Genomic DNA, 19,064 nt, shown 5'->3' with positions numbered 1-19,064 from the left:
CATCATTGACAATACCAGATTCTTCATTACTGTAATATCCCAAAGTCAAATCAACAGTAATAACTATAATGAAGTAATTTTCGATTCTAAGCAGCCAGTCAGTTACCTGTTGACCATTATATAAATTCATTCTGAAGACTTTCAATTTCTTATTTAATATATAGCAGTTAATTCTTTCATTTCAGCCGTTCCGGGGAGTTTCTGCTAATCTACCGCAAAGCACGAGCACGTGAGCTTGAGTCAGACTCCGGGCAACTCGCCTGACGACCTGACGACCTTACAGAGGTGAACGTTGATAAAGTCAGCGTGACCGGAGCTTAGAATTTATTTAAAGCTAAGATCGAACAGCTGCGCAAATCGAGCAATAGTTCGACGAGGACGAGATTCGCACGGAACAGGAGGAGCTGAAACGCGAAGAAAAGGAGCGCGCCACAAGGCACGAGCAGTTCCGACAACGATCTGCTATTTTCGGTACAAACTGTATCTTCCAACGTAAACATCCTCGAAGAAATAAACGCCCTCCAACGCGAGCGCACTCTATCCCTGTTTAAACACGCCTCTATGTCGTATACGCAATCGATGAGAGTATTTGTCGTTAAAGAGCCAGCCTCGTTAAAAACGTATCGCGTTACGTAGCAGCTAGCGTCTCTTTTTTATTTACAAATCTTCCAATTATAATGATAATTTCACTTTTGGTCCGTCACTCCATTTACATTTATGTACTTAATACTTTTAAAAGGAACTTTAGAAGTAGATTTAATAATATGCACTCTTTTTTACAAATTTGTATTTAAAAGTTCCGAAAAGTGCTAGTCTTCGTTACAGAAGTCTGAAAAGTGCTAGTCTTCCCTGCAAAAGTATGAGAAGTGCTAGTCTTCGCGGTAAATGTGTGAAAAGTTCTAGTCTTCGTAGCAAAAAACTGAAAAGTGATAGTCTTCGCAGCAAAAATGTGAAACGTGCTAGTTTTCGCATGAGATTTGTAGAAAATGCTAGTCTTCGCAGAAAATAGTAAAATGATTTAGTCTTCGCGGCAAACAACGAAACTTACTAGTCTTCAACGCGAGTTCTGAAATCTACTACTCTTCGTAGGGACCGACGATATAAAGAGAAGAGTACCACTTAAACATAAAGTATACTAAAAACTACTTTCGAATTCCTGTAGACGATGTCCAGGTGTCAGGTTGACACCCTGATCGATAGGACATCATCTACGAGAAAGAGCATCGGATATACATCGAATGTACCAGAAAAACGTATGTACATCGTATCGTTTGTATAGTCCTTATAATAATTATCCTCAGTATCATCTGATCTGGACCACATCCGAAAATTTTCATTTAGCATTTTTATAAATCTAAACTTGTACTATAAGTGTGTAAAAAAAATTCTATTTTTCTGTTTGAATAAGAGATAAGTATGTTTGTACGTACATGCATACATATTAAGTAATTTACTTTAGTTAATTTTTTCGATAGCTTTATTAGAAAAATGCTAACTCTCAAAACTAAAAAAACGCTGTAAAAAACGAATTTAAAAAATGTAAAAACGGACTTTTTCCTCCATGTTTCAAACAAAGAAAATAAGACCTGGTAACTTAAAATATACTTAGTAGAAGCTGAGATACAGGTGTATTCATACGCACACACACATACATCCATACGGACATTTTCCAAAAACACTATTTTTCGACTTGAAATACCTTAAAACACACTTTTAACATGTTTTTAGACAAACTCCATAAATCACCATGACAAAGCTTTCTTAGGAAGGAAGCAAAATTTGGAATAGATCAAAATTAATTGTTTTATTCTGCTAGTATTACTAATGAAATCCATGCGATTCGGAGATTAATTCTCAACTAATTAGTGAAAATTATAACATACTAGGAATGAAGGCGCGCTTCGCGCGCTCTTGATTCTATCTCTGTCACACTGGTACAAAATCACTGGTACAAAATCTATTATAAGTGTTGGGCGGCTGTCTTGGCCTAACGTCTGCTAATATTTTATAAGCATGTAACATGTTACTAAATCCCTCAAACCTATTTTGTAATATATATTAATAATTCTCAATGTCGTCATCATTGGTTTGAATAGTGAATTTGAAGAAAAGTTCAGTATAAGAGTCAGTGGGTTTGTCTATCATTACAATGCCATTTATTTGAAGTTGCTACCTAGAAAACATGTAACCTACATGATTATGATTTAACTGCTTTCATTCATATTTTCACATCGAGGCCCATATGAATTTTTTAATTTAGCGTATCAATTTTTGCTTGTAGACAGTTACACAGAAACTACCATCTCTAGCACATTTTATTTCTGGTTTCCAACGAAGAAAGTGATAAGTATTTTAGCTTTGTTGTCAAGGCATTAATTAGAATTTTGACTTTTAACATTTGTGAGAGATTTTGAGACCGATACCTGTTTCTCCATTTTTTCTCATTCGAAAACTAACAGGTTTAGAAAGCTCATATTTTGCAATATATATTTCTTTTGTGATTTTGGAAAGATATTTAAAGTTGAATCAACGTTAACTGAAATACTTTTGTGTTCGACTACAACACCCATGATAATTATTTAGTCGTATAGCATGAGTTTGCATTCACATCAGTGTCGGAGTCGAAATTCTAATTACCTAAAACCTTGACAAAAAAGCCAAAACATTTATCACTTTGTTCAGTTCGTTTTATTCGTTCAAGTAGTGTAGGAGTAAATTTAGGCTTTTTGAATTTCGCGTGGCTGCGCGCTCTCCGTTGCGACGTTGAGAGCGCGCGCGCATGCGTCGAGTTGCGCGCCGCCGGCCCCGCTCGCGAGCGCGCGAAGGGCCCGCGCGCGCTGATTCCTGTTAGGACTGCCTAGCGCTTCGCACATTTGACTTCCTTACGCTTTTCGACGTTTTTCTTTGTACCGTGAGCCGTGACTTGTTCTTCTCAGAGCTATCACTGTTTACCTCATTCTGCGCCGTGTTTGTTGTGTTTAGCGAAAAATTCGCGATCGCGTCGTTTGCGTGTGTGAGTGTGCCTCGAGACGATAGTCTTAAGGTTTGTTGGCGAAGGTATCCACGTGTTGTACGTGACTCCTTCGGGGCGAGCGAACAGCGGCAACACCCCTTGTTGCCCTCGTGCCAAGCGTCTGGCTCCCCGAGACGTCGGGGCGCGCTTGGTGCACGGTTGCGGACCATCTTTTCGCTCCTCAGGCCCGGCTTCCAGACCTCCAGGACCAGGACGGAAGCAGCGGCGGACTACGACGAGGCCTGCTCAACGCCCTCTTCAGCGGCGGTTTTTGCTTTCGTCTTTGCGGTAAGAGAGCTCTCTCTGCGTGCGGTAAAGGTACCTCGCGTCTTTGCGTTTTGCGTGCGTTCTTTCACATGAATTTTTTCTCTTTTAGAGTCACCTCTTTCTTTTATTTGTATAGTTTCCTTTTCCTTATTTTCAACAAAGCTTACATTTGCTGAGGCTTTTCCCTCTAAACCGTGAGGGTTTTTACGCCAAAGCAAGCGCTTTTTGTGTACCGCGAAATCGCGTGTGTTAATTAAAAAGAGCCTTTCACTCACGCAACCCTTTCCTTTTGTGGGAACTCACTCTGAGTTCTTTCACTCATTCTAAGATTAATATTCACACTTTCTCCATGTAAAAATATGCTAGAAACCAGAAATACAATGTGCTAGAGATAGTAGTTTCTGCGTAACTGGCTATAAGTAAAATTTGACCTGCTCAATTAAAAAATAGTTATATTACATATATTTTATCTGTTATCAAGGTTTCCACATTTCATTTTAAACACCTTAAGCATTTCTACAAGGGTTATGAGTTATGACTATTTTGAGGGTTATGAATTTAAAGCGCGGTTCTGATCTCGTTGCCTAGGCAACCAACCAGCAACCAATCAGAATCACGTATTAAATGCCTCACAACAAAGGCCATCATTTTTTAAAGAGAGAATACAACATAATGCAATACTATTATAAGAACAATACTTCCATAAGCTAAATATTTGAGAAATTCGTAGATAAAAATGAAAAATCAACTTACTAGTGTTCGGTGATTGAACTGTACAGTAGTAGGATTTTCTGTCAAATTTTTGTAAAGTGGTGACATAAATAGTATATCATCAGGAATCCATTTATTACACATTTTTGGAAAAGTATTGTATATGAGACCAGCATCTAAACCAGCTACGAATGCACCTGATAAAGCTGTTAAAAATATAAGTCCTTTGCTCGAAAATGCTAATATTCTAAATCTATTATTGTACTTAATAGTTGGTTTCAATTCTGAGGTATTGTAATTGTTTGTATTGCTGCGCACGGGTATGAGCTGATCTAAAGTTGTGTAAAGCAAACCACTGTAAATAAAAATCGCTAATCCAAGATGTGCAGCCAATCGATACTGAGATACACGTGGAACGTCGGTCGGACCATCAAATCTGTTTTCTAATCCTGATTTAACCATATACCAACCCATAAGTCCTTGGCATCCAATTAAAGTACCTAATATTAATATTCTTTTTTTTGTAACGGGGTTTAACATGTTATTAAACCAAAAATAAACAGCTGGAACTATAAACACTACGCCTATTAAACGTCCCCACATTCGATGAGCATACTCCATCCACCAAATTCTTTTAAATTCTTCCAATGTCATATTTTTATTGGATCTATAAAAATGTTTTATAAACATAAAATATATCATTTATTTTATAACGCAAAAGTGTTAAGTAAATCTATAAATACTTACATTTGGTACTCCGGAAACTGTTTGTAATTTTTAAACTCATCTATCCATGAAATTTCAGTAGTTGGCACTTTTTCTCCAAATAATGTCCAAGATACCATGGATAAACCAGATTCCGTTAACCGAGTGATCCCTCCTGCAAATCAAATGAAATTATTAATACTAGCAGGGTCACCTCGCTTCTTAAGGAGTCCAGACTGGATTAAATCCTGCAAAAAAAAAAACAAAAAAATATTCGACTAATAAAAATTGTTTACGTTCATTTAAATTAAAAAAAATATATATCTACTAAAAATATTTACAATATACACTATTTATACCGAAAAATATAATATATATTGTTATGATCAGGTTCGGGTAATAAAAATATCAACACGTTATTTATAGAAAATCACTCTTGAACTCGGACTCTTTATTCGAAGGTAAACACAACTGTTTTCAACAGCTGACAGAATCAGACTAAACATAAACAATAACATCCGTGACGTTGTTGATCTCCTTGCTAAGGTCGCTATGCACGATTCTTGGTGATCGAATCGCGCAATGTTCAGGCGCGGTCACAACAATATATATATATATATATATATATATATATATATATATATATATATATATATATATATATATATTGACGTTGATTCCCGTTGTTGGTCTGGTTGAGTATAGAATGAGTTTTATCTGAAATATAAAATTCATGTAATTATGCGAATGAAGCTTAATATAATTATTCAAATTTAGTAAATGAAATTTTTCAAATTAATGTGTATAACTGCCATTTCCAGCGGGTTTTAATGAACTTATATCAAATATAATACTAAAAAGTTTTCACTTGTATTCTCAAAATCAATAAAACGTATAACAAAATGTATGCTATTCAAAAAAATTCAGCATAACCATTAATTTGTGGTGTATACTATTAATACTCACTAATAAATTTTAAAAGAATGATTTAAAATAAGTCAATTGATAATTTATTATCTATTTAGAAAATTAATAAAAAAGTAATTAGTAAAAGATCATTAAGAAAAGTATGTTATTGCTTTAAAAAACGGCTTATGAAGAAACATATAATATTAGGTATAGTTCAGTAAAAATAGACCTGAAATCGACTTGTCACGAGAATGGTTGCATTTTTTATACAGGGTGAGTCATTTTAATCTTTAATCTCAATTATCTCGTTGGCAAAGCATGCCAGCGAAAAAAGTTTCGGGTAAAAGTTTTAGGATTTTTCCCTGGCTATCTGATGATGACCTTGACAATATCATTGAGCGCGACCTTCAAGGTCATTTGAAGGTCAAGTCGATTTTTTCAAATAGAAACCCCTACTTTTGGCACCAGAAATGGAAAGAGCGGGAAATTTTACGTTTGAATATGACCTTACCTTGACCTTGAATTCAATGGTCAAGGTCATTGGTCATGCCGATAACAGTACAACTGGTTAGCTGAACTCTAATGCATTCAAGGAGAAAATGTTACCCACAAAAGTTTTCAGTTTTCTCCCCGGCTGACGAATGGTCATCTTGACCCTGTCGTTAAACAGGATCTTCAAGGGCATTTCAAGGGCAAGTTGATTTTTTGAAATGGAAACCCCTACTTTTAGCCCCATAAATGAAATGAGAGTGACATGCGTTCAAAAATGAAAAAATTTTCAATATTTCCAGAAATTTTCAAAGTCATTCCATTATTTTGTATTAGTGTCAATTTTCAAAATTCTTGATGTAGTTAAGTCATTCCATTATTTTGTATTAGTGTCAATTTTTGAGAGTGAACTACTCTTAACAGTTATGTAGATAGCAAATTAGTGCAGAAAAGCTTAATCGTGTTTTTTACTTCTTGTAAATCGATAATTATTATTGAAAAAAATCTGTTTCCCTGTTTACTGGTCTGTAACAAATTATTTTGATTTTGATCATGGCTGATTATGGTCCCAACGAAATCGTTGATATGATCATGATTTTGGGAGAAAGTCGAAATAATTATGCAGCAGCTGCCAGACTTTATGCTGAACGCTATCCCAATAGGAGACACCCAAGTAATGTTACTATTCAAACCTTAACTCAGAGAGCTCGAAATGGAGCTTTTGTTCGTCAACGCCGTCATCATGAATACGACGAAAACGATCCTCGTGTTATTACCATTCTAGCGATTATTCATCTTGATCCTCATATTAGTACTCGACAAATAGAAAGAGAAATAGGTATACCTCAATCAACAGCATCCCGAATATTGAGAGCGAGAAGATATCATCCTTATCACATAACATTAACACAACAGTTAACTCCAAATGATATGATTTTGCGAGTACGTTTTTGTCGATGGGTAATACGAATGATTCAACAAGATCAAGACTTTTTCAGGCACGTTCTTTTTTCAGATGAATCAACATTCAGAAACACTGGAGAATTGAATAGACATAATTGCCATTATTGGTCAGATGAAAATCCTCATTGGTTCAGGCCCGCTGATCAATCAACACCGCTGGAGTGTTATGGTCTGGTGTGGAATCATCAATGGCTATTTGATTGGTCCTTATTTCTTTGAAGAGAACGTGAATGGGGTAAACTTTTTGAGATTACTTCGAGACATTTTACCTGAATTACTAGAAAATGTAGACCTAGCCACAAGGCTAAGAATGTGGATCCAATTAGATGGAGCACCACCACATTATGCACGCATTGTTCGTGATTATTTAAACACCCGCTACAATGGCAGGTGGATTGGGCGAGGTGGCCCAGTTGCCTGGCCCCCTCGTTCACCTGATTTAATCCCTCCCGATTTTTACTTATGGGGATATCTTAAGAATGTTGTTTATGCTCAACAGCCAACAACGCGAGATAATATGATCGAACGCATTCGTACAGCTTGTGCAGCAATCCCTCGAGATGTTCTACTTAGAACCATAAGACAATTCAGAGCTCGACTTGATCTTTGCATCCAACAAAACGGCGGTAATTTTGAACAATTAATCAATGGTTAACTCCAGTTAACATTCCATAAAAATACCAAAAAAATAACAAAAAGGGAAAAAACAAAAAAAAAACAAATAAAAAAAAATAAAACAAAAAATGGGATGCTAAATCCTTTTGACAACCTCCTCGATGGTGCATCCTGGGTTCGGCTGATGTCAAAGGTAATTTCCGCACAAAAAATGATTTGTTTCCAAAATCACATGTTCGAACGTAAAATTTCCCGCTCTTTCCATTTCTGGTGCCAAAAGTAGGGGTTTCTATTTGAAAAAATCGACTTGACCTTCAAATGACCTTGAAGGTCATGCTCAATGACATTGTCAAGGTCATCATCAGATAGCCAGGGAAAAATCCTAAAACTTTTACCCGAAACTTTTTTCGCTGGCATGCTTTGCCAACGAGATAATTGAGATTAAAGATTAAAATGACTCACCCTGGTATGGTAAATCCAAGTCGAAAACACGATTCTGAAATTTGCAGCTTCCTAGAAAAAGCGGTTCTATGAAAAAACAGCGTTTGAAAGTTTATTTTGCTTATATCTTTGAAACAGTTGACCGTAGAGCAAAATGAGTTACGCCAAACGACAGAACATCAAGTTTTACATTGGAAATGAATCTTTGTGCATTTCCAATGAATGTTAGTTTCGAGATGATTAATGAAAAACAAATTACTTTTGAATGGCGCGGGAGGGGAAAGCATATTCTCTGTGAGTCTTATACGCCTTATTTACGAGTCGCACCTTCCTCTCCCGCCACAGGAGAAGGGATATCGCCTGTGAGCCTTGTACATGATATATACAAGTCGCATCTTCTCCTTCCGCCATTCAAAGGTAATTAGTTTTTCATTAATCACCTCGAAATTTTACACTCATCGGAATTGAACAGAGAATCATTTCCTATGTAAAATTCAATGCTCTTTCGTTTGGCGTAACCCATTTTGCTCTACGGTCAACGTTTTCGAAGATATAAGCAAAATAAACTTTCAAACGCGGTTTTTTCATAGAACCGCTTATCCTAGGAAGCTGCAAATTTCAGAATCTCAATTATTCTTTTAGTTAGATACAATAATACAAAAAAATACTTTACTATTATTATATTAAGTTACAAATTCTCTTATATTTTCACATTTTCAAGCATCTCATCCAAAGTGTCTTTAACTGAAATGACGACAAATCATTTTAATTACTTTAAGGAAAATAATAATACATCCTGAATAACTAAATAAAAATATGACATTACCATTGTAAAAATACCAGGAATTAGATTTATATCCAATCAACAAATGATTTTCCAATTTACTAAGGATTTCATTTATATCTGAAACTGTACATTAAATAAATAAGATGTAAATTTTAAATAACAAAAACATTTTTCAAAAAGCTTTCAAAAGTTTCTATCAGCGACTATTACTTACCAAATTTTAATTTACTGATTATCTTTTTTCGATAGGTTTTAATAACCTTTCCTTTAGAATTACCCCTGTACTTATCAAACACTTTATTTATATATTTGGACATGTTCAAGCAGAAAGAAGATTATTTGAAATCTCAAAAAAGATAATAAGAAATCAAAAATGTTTGTGAAATTCAGCTGTTATAAGTATAACTGCTGCTAACTTAAATTTATTTTAGATTAAATCTTTATTAATTTTACATACCATTACGCTTAAATATAAAATTAGGTTAACATTTATAAATAAACATGTATTCAGTATTATAAGATGCAAAATTCATTCTCATATATGCCAGTGATTTTAATAAACAAAATATTAGTTAGAATACAAAATTTTTACAAAACAATTCTACAGTCTACACAGAAGAACATTACACAAACGTTAACTACAAACATTTTTTTACACCCATTTTAGGACACGACAAAATCTTACACAACCATAAAATCTATTGTTGTAAAAAATGTCAAACAATTGGTTATATGAATGTGTACAATTATGTCACGTCGTGAAATGCCTTTAAAGAAATTTTGTGTATATAAAATCTACACCAAAATGTAATCGAGCGAATATGTGAGCGAGCAAATATATAATCTTTATTATTTTTACTTTAATACAGTAAATATTAAAAAATAAATCGTATCCACATACTGCAAACGAAGTCTTATTAAATTTTAGTGTTGCATAAAATTCATCAAATAACATTCGTGGAAGCTTATTTATAAAATTAATTGATAGGAATTATATATTTTTAAAATTACTTTTTAAAAAGGTTTCTTGGTATTTTATCAAAACTACACACTTAATAAATAAATATATAAAATATTGTTATTCAGAACGTATGTTTTTCATAAGCATCTCTTAATGATATCCGTGCTATCGTTAGCAACTTTGCCCCATTTGTATTTCAAACACGGTTTTTTACTTTTTTGCTTATTGTGATTAATTTATAGTTTCTCTGGAAGCATTTTTCACTATGTAGTCCAGGCGATAGAGCAATCGAAATGGATGTTGTTTGATAACGCAAAAATTTTTATGCAGAACGTTGCCGAATATTGTGTACAACAATAATCTATGTTTGCCTACTCCAAAAAGTGCTTGCTAAATGCTTAAGAACAACAAATGTACCGAAATATCGAAAAATGACCCATTTTTCGATACATTTGTGTCTAAAACTTTGAAACAAAGCCTAAAATCAAAAAAATTTACTCTTTCTTTTTTGTTTATTTGACGATTTCCTATAAGGTTATGAGAATCGCGAATCGAAAAACTTTAATTTTCCATGGATAATATGCAAAGATTAGTAAAAAATCATACGTCAACTTTGAGAAATTTTTTCGGTAAGTAAAAATTGATCAATATTTATCAAATTTTCAGAAAAGATAGTTAAACATATGACAATTACTCACAAAAATTTTTTTAACGATGGACCGCGTAGTTTTTTACTGCCATAATTATTAATTAACAAATTATAAAAAAGTTGATCGCGCGTACCTTGTTTAAACAACAGTGAAAAAGGAGCACGCAATTTTTAACAGTTACTTAGTGTCATAACAAACAATGAGCAATTATAAAAAATATCCATTTTACGTTTTAATAACTTTTTACAATTTTTTAAAATTTTGTCAAATTTTTTCCATTATAAATAATTTGTCGTTTACAGCATCGGTTCGATGTAATTTAAAAATCGTTTCCCATCTGAATACTGCTTTGCAAGCATTTTCATTTTAGCCCAAAACGACGAAATTTGACCGTGTAGATCCGGAGATAGAGGCCCACAAAATTAATAATAATTTATGGCTTACTTAAACGTTAAATCGAAATTTAAAAAATACTCTCTTATAGCTGGTTGCAAATACTTTCTATATTCGTCTTGTGCATTTTCGACAGATGAAAGCCTAATAAAAGAAAAATCTATGAAAATACCGTAATCAGAGGAGTTCGTCGGCCGAGCGGCGTGGGAGCAGGAGTGGGGATGGCGGAGAGCAGCTGTGCTGTCGCGCGGCCCGGGTGTTTCAAAATGCGAATGCGCGGTAAAACATGAATTATCTCGGCAACGGTAGCACTTATCGAGACGATTTTTTTTTTAATTCGATGTAGCGAAATGAGAGGAATCAGAATATGCCATCAAAAAACAATATTACAAAGAAATTTTGCACGAATTTCAAGATCAAAAAAGTATGCTATTTTCATTTGCATTAAAAAAACAGTTGTATGATTGAAAAATTATTTTGTTGCTTAATGTTCATCAAATCATGTAACTAATTAAACGTTTCAATAATAAATATTGATAAAAAGTATATTTTCTTTCTTAAATGGTCTTTGTTTATCATAACTAACCGTCCTTTTTTATAATAAATTGTATAAATATGGTAGCGCTTTTTTCCATAAAATGACCTTATTACAGTACAATAAACATTTTGCAATAATAATACTTCATCCCAGGTATACATACTGCGTAGGAACAAGTAAAAGCATTGGGTTACTTTGATCCAGGTAGATCGCAGTCCCCTCCTTGGTATTCATAACTTAGGCCACGCCTACATATAGGTGCTTGGGACTCTAATATCGAACACGCTCATTGGTTACATTGGACCCGACTAGCCAATTAGGGATGCTGTCTATTTGAAAACTGCACTCAAGCATGCGCAAAACCCAGAAATCAAAGTTTTACGACTTTTTTGAACCGTACGTTGAAAAAATAAACATGGAAAATTGTCTGCATGTCATCGATGGTGGATTCTTGATGCTTAGAGTTGTTTGGCACCAGAAAGACAACTTCAATGATATTTTAGATCGCTACGTAAACTATGTAAAAAAATACTATGCTCCACACAGTATTGTCGTATTTGATGGATATCCGGATGATAAAACCTTCAGTACGAAAAATGCAGAGCACCAACGGCGGCAAACACGACAACAATGTCGAGAAATTATTTTTGATGCATCAATGACAGCGACAGTTTCTCAAGAAAAATTCTTATCAAATTATAAGAATAAAGCAAGATTTATAACATTCTTGAGATTAAAATTGGAAAATTCTGGATTTTTAACGAAACAAGCTCCGGAAGATGCTGATTACTTACGTCCAAACTGCACGGGAAGTCAGCGAACATTAAAAACCGGCTATAATTGTTGCTGAGGACATTGATGTTTTAGTAATTTTTATCCAATCAGCATCTATCAATAACAATGTATATTTTTTAAAACCTGCAAAGGACAAAATTGTCGAAAAAGTATTCTCTCGCAACTCTTTTGTAAATAAAAATTTAACTAATGTAATAGCATTTCTGCACGCCTTTTCCGGATCGGATACAACATCAGCTATGTATAAGCAAGGCAAAGGAAAAATAGTCAAGATTCTTGAAAAATATTCTGATTTGAGAGAAATGGTTGAAGTTTTCAATTCAAGAGTTGCTACGAAAGAGAATATTGCTAATATCGGACAAAAAATTATGCAAGCGATTTATAGTGGCAAGCAAATAACTGAAACAACTTTAAGTGATCTAAGGTACAGCACTTTTAAAAAATGCTCGAAACAAAAAACCTTTAATTTAGCAACATTACCACCAACAGAATCAGCAACCAATCTTCATTCGTACAGGGTTTATTATCAAGTACAAATGTGGCTTGGAAATGCATTAAATCCATTAGACTGGGGCTGGAAAATTCACGACAATACACTCGTGCCTGTATATGTTGAAAGCCCTCTAGTGTCAGATGATATTTTAAAAAATATTAGTTGTAAATGTACTGGAGAGTGTAAAAAGTCATGAGGATGCGTAAAGCATGGTCTACGATGTTCCGATTTTTGTAAAAACTGTCGTGGACAAACGTGTAAAAATTATCAAACATTCAAAGTATCAGTTGATGACAACATTGGTGAAATCAATGAACTCGACCCTATTGATGAAGTTTTAGACAATGTTAAAAGTTATGAACTGCAAATGGATTGTGTAAGCGATAATGAAATTAATGTTGATGATGATGAAGATGACTATGGTACGGATGACAGTTGCACAAATCCTTCAAATCCAAAAAAAGCGAGACTAGATTTGTAACCACAAAAGATGTATTATTATGTGTATAATTTTTATCTATTGTAATAAAATAAATTTATATTAATTATTCGATATGTTTACCTTGTTTATTTAATGTTATAACACATATTCCCTTATTAGTAAATTTAATTAGTTATTCTACATAAATAGGTTATTAGAGTATTAAGAAGCGTAAAAAATTTTTTTTTGAAATTTTTATTAATGAAACGTTTAAATAGTTGCATGATTTGATGAACATTAAGCAACAAAATAATTTTTCAATCATACAACTGTTTTTTTAATGCAAATGAAAATAGCATACTTTTTTGATCTTGAAATTCGTGCAAAATTTCTTTGTAATATTGTTTTTTGATGGCATATTCTGATTCCTCTCATTTCGCTACATCGAATTAAAAAAAATCGTCTCGATAAGTGCTACCGTTGCCGAGATAATTCATGTTTTACCGCGCATTCGCATTTTGAAACACCCGGGCCGCGCGACAGCACAGCTGCTCTCCGCCATCCCCACTCCTGCTCCCACGCCGCTCGGCCGACGAACTCCTCTGATTACGGTATTTTCATAGATTTTTCTTTTATTAGGCTTTCATCTGTCGAAAATGCACAAGACGAATATAGAAAGTATTTGCAACCAGCTATAAGAGAGTATTTTTTAAATTTCGATTTAACGTTTAAGTAAGCCATAAATTATTATTAATTTTGTGGGCCTCTATCTCCGGATCTACACGGTCAAATTTCGTCGTTTTGGGCTAAAATGAAAATGCTTGCAAAGCAGTATTCAGATGGGAAACGATTTTTAAATTACATCGAACCGATGCTGTAAACGACAAATTATTTATAATGGAAAAAATTTGACAAAATTTTAAAAAATTGTAAAAAGTTATTAAAACGTAAAATGGATATTTTTTATAATTGCTCATTGTTTGTTATGACACTAAGTAACTGTTAAAAATTGCGTGCTCCTTTTTCACTGTTGTTTAAACAAGGTACGCGCGATCAACTTTTTTATAATTTGTTAATTAATAATTATGGCAGTAAAAAACTACGCGGTCCATCGTTACAAAAATTTTTGTGCGTAATTGTCATATGTTTAACTATCTTTTCTGAAAATTTGATAAATATTGATCAATTTTTACTTACCGAAAAAATTTCTCAAAGTTGACGTATGATTTTTTACTAATTTTTGCATATATCCATGGAAAATTAAAGTTTTTCGATTCGCGATTCTCATAACCTTATAGGAAATCGTCAAATAAACAAAAAAGAAAGAGTAAATTTTTTTGATTTTAGGCTTTGTTTCAAAGTCTTAGACACAAATGTATCGAAAAATGGGTCATTTTTCGATATTTCGGTACATTTGTTGTTCTTAAGCATTTATCAAGCACTTTTTGGAGTAGGCAAACATAGATTATTGTTGTACACAATATTCGGCAACGTTCTGCATAAAAATTTTTGCGTTATCAAACAACATCCATTACACCCTACTTTTACTGCTCTACCGCCTGGACTATATGGACATGGTTGTTACAGAAAAATTTTATTATTACTATCAATTAAGCGGAGAAGAGCAAACTTAACCGAGCGAGCGTGAGCGAGCGAGGTATCTCTGGCTAGTAAACATATTGTTCATCTTCTTCATGAACAGCTAATCTTTTAATTACATAAGATTGCTCATGTAGTAAAAATTCCCATATGCGATGTATAGCTTCAGGTGCACATACATATCTGGTGGAGAGATGTTGTGATATTTCATCATATTTATATGTATCGTTATTTTCGTTTACATTGTCTTCATTACCTGGATTATGTTCATTTGCAAATTTCACAAGAGCTGTATCAGGACCTTTATGAAAATATTTTAACAAATATTTTATAGCTTTAATCGTACTACATATTTCTACAATTATATGACATTCTAAAAGTAATAATAAATATGGATATACGGTACGACAAAACTATTATCTGAAATCCTATGTTTTGAAAACGTAATTTTATTATTATTTTTCCTTCGTCGGTAAGAAGGGTAACCATCAGGATTATAATAAGTTTGATTGACATAAGGTTTCGGAAAATTTTTAGTACAACGTGTTTTATCGTCATTCATACAAACACAATTTTTATTTTGTGAACGACAGGGACTGTTTATCATATTATTTTTTACTATATTGTTTAATCTTGGATATTCATTTTCATTTCGTATTGCATCACTTATGATAGAATCAATTTGATTAGTATCTCGAAATTTATCATTGGTATGCAACCATAATAACATGACCATATGAATATGTGGTAATCCCCTTTTTTGAAATTCTATTACGTAAACATGACCTTTAACTTTACCGAAAATATTATTTTTTAGTAGGGTTAGGTCGGAGCTTGGTAGAGAGCGTACGCGCGAAAAAGAGCTTCGGCTATAATAAGATTTTTCCGAGGAAAAAGGAAAGTAAGAAACAAAAAAAGTATAGAAAAGTGAAGCTAAGAGAAGGAGGAAGGAGAGCAAATAAAAGGTGCGAAGGAGGAGGAAAAATAGAAGAAGAGAAAGGCGAAAAGAAAATCGAAAGGAAAGTGTGAGGTTAGCGGCGGGAAGATGGCCGACGCCGCAAGCAAAGCAACAGCGGAGAATGGCACCAGAAGGAGAGGAAGGCCGAGAAAAGAGGAAAAAACGAACATGAAGACAGACCAAATGAGGAACTTCCTCGAGAAAGGAAACTGCGGGTTCGAGGTGATCTTCGGAAAAGGCAGAGTGCAGCGATCTCCGGTAAAGACGCATGGGGACGAACAGCCAAAAAATGAGAATATCAAAGTCAGAGAGGCAGGGGACAGGAAAGACAACGGGCAAGTAGACGAACCGGAAAAGGAAAATCATCAGGAGGACAAAGAAGCAGCACCCGGGGAAGCGGCAACAGGAACGGCAGAGGACAAAGAAAAGGAGAAGAATTCGTACTTACCGACACAGCAAAACGAAAGAGGGGAGGAAAGCGGATCAACGGACGGAGAGGAGAAAGAAGGAGGCTTGGAGGCGGAGTCAACAGAGGGCGCCAGGGATGCAGCACACGAGGACAAGAGAGAAGATTCAACGGTAGAAATAAGGTTAGCTAAAGAACTAGAATATAAGATGGATCGAGGAGCAAGAAGTGAAAAAGAAGCTCAAATGGAAAGGGAGAAGGGGATTGGAATATAGGCAAATAATGGGAGAAAGATGGGAAGTATCGGAATCGAAAGAGGGAAATAATCAGGAAAAATGGAATGATTTAAGAAAAGAAATAGAGGAGGTAGCAGATATGTTAAATTTAAGGGTAGATACGGAAGAAATGAGGAAAAAATCTATAGAGAATATGCAGGAAGTTAAAGAACAGAAAAAAAGGATATTCAAAGCGTTAAAGAAATGGCTGGAAACGAAAGAGGATAGGGATAAGACGGAGCTGAAAAAAGAGAGAGCAATAATAAGGAGGGAGAAAAAAGGCAGGAAATGGAAAAGGGGTGGAAGAAAATAGAAAAATGCAAAAAGATACAGGAATTTTGGGAGGCTGTAAGGAAATATAGGCCAAGAAAAAAAGGGGGGGTAGGAGGGGCAATAGGGAAAAAAGAGTGGGAAGATCACTTTAAGAAACTGTTAGGAGGAAATGAGGAGCAGAAAAACAAACAGGAGTTGAGGGAGAAGAGGTAGAGGAACTGAACAAGGAGATGACGTTATGGGAACTAAAACGGGTAATAGCAGAGATGAAGAATAAAAAAGCTCCAGGGGAAGATGGGATAACGGTAGAGTTCTTAAAAGGGTTGCCAATAAAGGGGCTAGCAGGACTAACAGATATAATGAACGATATACTAAAGGAAGGAAAATTACCAAAAGGGTGGGAGACAGCTAGGATTTGCCCAATATTCAAGGAGGGAAAAGAAGATGAGGTGACTAACTACAGGGGAGTGTCGTTACTGGACACGGGATACAAGGTTCTGACAAATATTATAGCAAGCAAGTTAAACGATTGGTTAGAAACACAGGGGAAAATAAAGGAAAGCCAGGCAGGATTTACAGGAAGGAGGGGAACGAGAGACCATCTTTTCACACTAAATAGTATAATAGGAAATAAAATAAATAGAAAAGGGGGACAATTGTACGCTGCATTGATAGATTTGAAGACGGCGTTTGATTCGGTAGATAGAAAGCTACTGTTAGAAAAGGTAGAGAAGAAGGGAAATCAAGGGGAAAATTCTAAATTTAATAAAGGGAATATATAGAGAGACAATAAACGAGGTTATAGTGGGAAGGGAGACAGCGGAAAGCTTTAGGCCAGGAAAAGGGGTAAGGCAGGGATGCCCGTTAAGCCCGTCATTATTTAACATACATAGAGGATCTGGAAGAAAAATGGGTGATGAGAAACGAGGGAGTGACGGTGATAGGTGGGGTAAAAATTTTCTGTCTCAAATTTGCTGACGATGTGATCGCACTATCGGACACAAGGGAGGGCCTGCAAAGCATGCTAAAGGATTTAGAGAGCTACTGTAAAGGGAACGGTATGACACTAAAAACAAATAAAACAAAAATAATGTGTTTTAAGAAAGGAGGAAGGAGGAATAGGAGAGACAAATGGGTATATGGTGGGAAAGAACTAGAAATAGTGAAAGAATATAAATATTTAGGCCAGTGGATCACGTCGACGAACTCGTATGGGGTGCATGTAAAAAAATTAGCTAAGAAAGTAAGGAGAGCAACAAATATGGTGTGGGGAATACGGAAAAGGGCAAAAATAGGGAGTCTAAGAAGAAGAACTTACATGCTGGAATCTATTGTGAAATCTAGTTGCTTATATGGATCAGAAATATGGGGATGGGGTAGGACAGAGGAGATAGAGAGAGTGCAGAGTAGATACATAAAGATGGGAATGGGACTAAACAATAATACGCCGGGGTATTTATGGAGAAGGCAAGCAGGAAAGCACGGTTTAGAGATAGAGACGACGAAGAGAGCAAGCAAATAGCTATTGTACACACCAGGAATGGGGAAGGAAAGGTGGCCAAGAATATGCCTAAAGGAAGAGCTAAGGGAAATTCTAAATAAAAATCCATCGAAGTGGGGAAGGGAGTTAGAGAGAGCAATGGAGGAGGTAGGGGATCAGGCACTGATCAAATTAATGTACGAATGCAAAAGGGGGGAAGAATTAGCAGAAATAAAGGATAGGCTAGAAAGAGGGATAAGAATAAAATTAGAATAGGAAATACAAAGAGACTGGGAAAAGATAGAAAAGTCAAACTACTGTCCAGAGTATAAAAACTGGAAAGACGATTTAGGAAAGGAAAGATACTGGGAAAACAAGGAAATAAGGGGCTTTGTAAAAGAACAATGGGCAAGAATGAGATGTGGGAACATAGGTAGGGAAAAATGCAAAGGTTTCATAGATAATAAATGTAGGGTATGTGGGGAAAAAGAGGAAACTTTGGGTCACATTTGGAGCTGTATCGAAGCGAGAAAAGAAATAGAGGAGGAATTGATAAAGGAAGTGAATGAAAAAAAACTATCAGGAGAGGAAGGAGAGAATGTGAGGGAACTGGGAAAGATTCTAAAAGGAAAGCTAAATGAAAAAATAGGCATGTTTGCGCACCAGTTCGAAAAAATAGCTAGAGTAAGGGACAGTAGGCGAAAAGAGAATGCGGGCGAGAGGGGAGGAAAGAGTTAGGAAACGAGTTGTACAGAAGACCGATTAAAAAAATAAAACTGTAGGAAAAGGCGAGAAAAGGGCACGGGTAGAGGGGAGAAGGTTAGGAAAGAGGGGAAGTATAAGGATGTAAGGGATATACAAGCAGGGAAAAACAGCGTAGAAAAATTGTAAAGCGGCGTAACTATTGTAAAAATACGTAGAT

At 35.0% G+C, this 19,064-nt stretch overlaps 1 protein-coding gene across 10 annotated transcripts in view; it reads right to left on the bottom strand.

The window, feature by feature from the left end:
• The window catches only part of Cox15 (COX15 homolog, cytochrome c oxidase assembly protein), a 206,735-nt gene that overhangs the window by 34,971 nt on the left and 152,700 nt on the right, over positions 1-19,064 (bottom strand). For all 10 annotated transcript variants that reach the window (XM_032601201.1, XM_031928925.2, XM_032601204.1 and 7 more), the window contains 2 exon segments: positions 4,739-4,871; positions 4,034-4,658 (listed from right to left, as the gene is read on the bottom strand). In XM_032601201.1, coding sequence (XP_032457092.1) covers positions 4,034-4,658; positions 4,739-4,871 — 758 coding nt within the window.

Source organism: Nasonia vitripennis (genome assembly GCF_009193385.2).
Source record: "Nasonia vitripennis strain AsymCx chromosome 1 unlocalized genomic scaffold, Nvit_psr_1.1 chr1_random0002, whole genome shotgun sequence".
Lineage (NCBI taxonomy): Eukaryota > Metazoa > Arthropoda > Insecta > Hymenoptera > Pteromalidae > Nasonia > Nasonia vitripennis.
Note: the sequence above shows the minus strand (reverse complement) of the source record. Positions and strands in the feature narration are given on the sequence as shown.